This window comes from Nannospalax galili, unplaced genomic scaffold (genome assembly GCF_000622305.1).
Source record: "Nannospalax galili isolate Female #2095 unplaced genomic scaffold, S.galili_v1.0 scaffold347, whole genome shotgun sequence".
In the NCBI taxonomy this organism is placed as follows: domain Eukaryota; kingdom Metazoa; phylum Chordata; class Mammalia; order Rodentia; family Spalacidae; genus Nannospalax; species Nannospalax galili.
Window position 1 is genome coordinate 468,208 of NW_008355793.1, and position 4,644 is coordinate 472,851.

The following is a 4,644-nucleotide window of genomic DNA, read 5'->3' on the forward strand; positions in this document are numbered from 1 at the left end:
TATTCAGATATAGATTCTAAAGGTGCCATAATATTATTTGTTTGGAAGAGAAATTTTTTGTATATTATCACCTAACAAAACATTGTCTTATCATTGTTTAAAATGAAGAAAGTTTTTTTTTTTTACCATGATGTAAACAATATGAATAAAGTTAAGTTGTTATTAGGGCTGGCTATATGAGCTGCTTTTCTAGAGGACGTGAGTTTACCTCCATGGATGCACAGCAGCTAGCTCATAATTGTCTGAACCCCATCTCCAGGGTCTCTGATGACCTCTTCCTTACTCCTTGGGAATCTGTTCTCATCTGTGATGCACACAAAGACAGTCAAGCACACAAAGTAAATCTTTTGAAATAATATAAATACTCATTTTTCCATATGAATCAATTATCTGTCGTCAGAATAATAATTAATTTTTGTGCATTTTAGATTGTTAAAATTTGGAGGTTCTTAATCTAAAACACCAAATTAATTTTTTCAAGTAAAAGAAAAAATGTAACTATGGCTACTTCAGCACCTGTTTTAGATTTGTTAATTTCTGTCTCTTTTATTGCTGTTTTATTTCTCTCTTGATGCTGTCTTGTTCCTGATTTGATAACTTTACAAAGTGATATGATTTGAATATTTTGTCCATTTTTTAGTACTATGATGACTTTTGTGCTCTCATAAGGAGTTCATAAAAATGTTACATAGCATTTTATCAAGGTGACCAGAGATTGCCTTTAATTTGAATCAAAATCCCTTCACATTTATTACTGTTGCATTTTGTTATGAATTCGTGACATCATTGTTTTCATATTATTCATTCATTCAATTTTGTAGTGTTAAAAATGTTTAATATTTCCTTCATTCCTTCTTGATTTTGTATAAAATCAAAATATTTTCAGTACTGCATATTGTTATAGTATATTAATTGTAGTATACTAACCATATTTTATTCATAAGGTTACATCAGTTTGAACTTGTCATTATGCTTAACTTTATCTGTGATATCTAGATTTTTTTAGGTTAGTCTATGACTTCGTAGTGACCTTTTACTCAGCATTGAGATTTTCTTTAGGACGTATTATAAATAAAGACCAGTTACCCTACAATTATAATTATTGGGGACAGGTCTCATTGAGTGTCTTTAAGTTAATGAGACATTACTTAGTTTTATTTAATTATTTTCCTGAGAGGACATCATTTGTTATTTTTTATATTGTTCCATCAGTAATATCAGGATGCAAAAGTAGAATTTTGTTTTACTCTACTGTAGTTCTTCCTATTTTCATTGCATTCTAGCAGATTTGTAACTAAATACTTTGAATAAGGCAAAACTTAAATAACTTACTATGTTAAATATTGGTGTTTTTTGTAATCTTGGGTTTATACTGCTTTAACCATTTAAGATTAAAATTCATATCGTTTTTTGGAGCTGAAATTATTTGTTTAGTTGACATTTTAGTGATCAGATAGGTATATAAAATTTTATAAAAATTCAAAAGAAGTAATGACAAGGAGCATATCCTAAAGGAAAATATACAAATGTGTTATAGGTTGAAAACACAGACTGAGTTCCTATTATCTGGGGGAGGGGGAGGATTTAAATCATGTTAAATTAGGGAATGTCCTTTTAAGTGCTGAGAAAGTTTCCATACCAATTTTAGAGTTGAAATGGATTTATGACCTAGTGTAAAAATATCAATATTTTCATTTAAAATTTTAATTTTTCTGACAGATTGAAAATGTAGATACTAAAATATACCACCTTCTAATTAGTAGTTTACAGTGATAAATTCATTAGGATTTCATAGTATCATATACCACATATTTTAAAAATCACCACAAACATTCAAATTTCCTTATTCCTATATAGAAATATTCTCTTCAAGGATTTATTCTTTCTGCCATGACCATTGTCTCCCAATGTAGTCATGGCCAAACTCATTTTCCATAAAACTGTAGCTTAGGACTTTTTTATAAAGGGATACAAATCAGACACTGATTCTTACCACACTTAGATGCCATGCGAATTCCAGGTTGTCAGAAATGTGAGAAAACCTGAAAACAGTATCTGTGCTCGTCTTGAAAAAGATCGTCAGAAGAAATATGTGGAAAATGTGCAGTGTTCAGATCACAGTTCAAAAGCACAAGGCAGCACTTCCTGCTGTGCATTCAAATCAGCTAAACTTGATGTTCAACATAAAATCAACAACAACAGCAAAATACTGTCAGGGATGGAAAGATGTTTATATATAAAGTTGGCTTTCCTCCAGGTTCTAGTTATTTAATAAAATTAATCAAGATTTTGCTAACCACGTATTTTGTACACATTAACCCAATATTCAAACACTAATTTTAAATAAAGCAGATTATCATCTATAGTATTATTGAAATTCAGCAAAATGAGAATTCTCACTAAGAGGAGGAAATTCAGCAGCAAGAATGACAGTATAACTGTGACAGGTTCCAGACTCCTAGCCTGTTCTGCAGATCTCAGACTTCCTAGTCATGGAGTGTTTTTGTTAAAAACTCCCTTCACCCTAGTACATCTCCCTCTCTCTTTTCCAAACTGTTTTGTACCAAAATGTCTGTCATCTTTCACTTTCTCCCTCCATCCCTCCTCATGCAGGTGGTTCTGTGTGTGATGAGTACATTCATAGAACAAAAACTACTATATACAGATATAAATATATAATAATTGCATTAAAAACATAAATTTATAGATTCCATAGCTCAAATTCTCTAGCCATTGATAAAGGGTGCTAATAATTCATTTATTCTAGGAATGTGCCATATAAAATCAAATTAATCTTCATTAAAATAAATTTTGGGGTAGAGAGATGGCTCAGTGGTCAAGAACGCTGACTGTTCTTGCAGAAGACCTGGGTTCTATTCCCAGCACCCACATGGCATCAAACAACTGTCCATAACTCCAGTCCCGGGGGATCAGACAGCCTCTTCTGACCTCCCTAGGCACTGCATGACATGGGTGCACTTACCTACATGCAGGCAATACACGCATACACATAAAAATAATAAAATTTTAAAAATGCTAAATTTCATGAGATGCCTATTATTATAGAAACTGATTAATCATGCATGCTATGGATTAATTAGATGGACTACACAACATATCTTAGGATCTTATACAATAACTACTACCATGGTAAAAGTATGTACAGACAAAAAAAAAATACTTGATTTTTCACACGCGTAGGTCATTTTTAGAGAACAAAAGTAAATAAAGTGAAGGGAAAAATTAGTCGCTTATTATTTTGTGCTTGTTCTCTTTCATTACTTTCCATTTTCAGATGAACCTGCAGCTTCAGAATATACCCAATTCCACCATGGTGACTGAGTTTCTCCTCGAATTTTTTGCTGAGACTTGGACACTCAGGCTCCTGATAAGCATGCTGTTTCTACTTATGTACCTGGGCAGCCTGCTAGGGAACATAACCATCATCATGGTTAGCACCATTGACCACAACCTCCACACACCCATGTACTTTTTCCTCAGGAATCTGTCCATCTTAGACATGTGCTACGTTTCTATCACAGTCCCCAAAGCCTGTGTCAACTCTCTCACTGACAACAGGGGAATTTCTGTGACTGGCTGTGCTGCACAGATCTTCTTAGTCATGTTTTGTGGATGTGTAGAGATTCTCTTCCTGACTGTGATGGCACAGGACCGCTATGTGGCCATCTGCCAGCCCCTCCACTACCCTGTGATCATGAACCACCAATTCTGTGTTCAGATGACTTTGGCTTCCCTAATCCTTGGCCTTGTCATAGCAGGTTGTCACACTGTGAAAACATTCCAGTTGTCCTTCTGTCACTCTAACCTGGTCCCTCAATTCTTCTGTGACATCCCCCCTTTGTTGAAGCTCTCTTGTTCAGACACCTTTAACAACAAGCTCTTAATTCTTCTGACTGCCATCATCATTGATGGTGGCTGCTTTATCTTCATTTCTGTATCATATATTCACATATTTTCAACTGTGTTGAAGTTTTCAGTCAAAGAAGAGAGAAGAAAGGCCTTTTCCACCTGTGTCCCTCATATTATTGTGGTGTCTGTGTTCCTTAGCTCTGCTGCCTATGTGTATCTAAGACCTCCAATTATCTCAGAAGTTGTTCAGGACATTATTCTGTCTGTATTTTATACCATTATTCCACCATTCTTAAATCCTATCATCTACAGTCTAAGAAACAAACAGATAAAGGAAGCTGTGAGGAAAATAATGTTGAGAATAATTTAGCCCTCAAAATTATAAAGGTCAGTTTAGGTTACTCCTAGAATATCACTGAAAGTCAAACTTTAAAATTTACTCCTTTTCTTAGATTTGTATGTTATATACTTCAACTACTAAATTGTTAGAACCTGTGAAATATTTATTATAACAATTATCTACTGCCTTTTCCTCTATTATCAAGTGACTAAATAATTACTTTATAACATATTATTTTCTATGGAGTACAATATGATTATTTGACACATGCAGATAATATATTATAAAGTTATATTAAACTCTGTGTACATTCATGGAATATATGTTTTAATTTTTGAAGGATTTTATAGCATTTATAAACTGTAGTGAAAAGCTATGACAATAATTTTTGCAAATACATATATAATGAAAATTTAATACCATTAAACATTAGA

The 4,644-nt window shown here is 33.1% G+C and overlaps 1 protein-coding gene across 1 annotated transcript; it reads left to right on the forward strand.

Annotated features, from left to right (window-relative positions):
• The first annotated feature begins 212 nt into the window (after positions 1–212).
• LOC103750533 (olfactory receptor 14C36-like) lies at positions 213–4,240 on the forward strand. The gene is made up of 2 exons (XM_008853629.2): positions 213–338; positions 3,296–4,240. The coding sequence occupies exons 1-2, from the start codon at positions 213–215 to the stop codon at positions 4,238–4,240; spliced, it is 1,071 nt and encodes a 356-aa protein (XP_008851851.2).
• Positions 4,241–4,644: the final 404 nt, after the last annotated feature.

What these genes read in the sequence shown, in the direction of transcription:
- LOC103750533 (XM_008853629.2), top strand. Translation starts at nt 213, where the DNA reads ATGGATGCACAGCAGCTAGCTCATAATTGTCTGAACCCCATCTCCAGG. An exon ending in AAGACAGTCAAGCACACAAA is followed by an intron (nt 339 to 3,295) that starts GTAAATCTTTTG and finishes TTCCATTTTCAG; the next exon opens with ATGAACCTGCAGCTTCAGAA.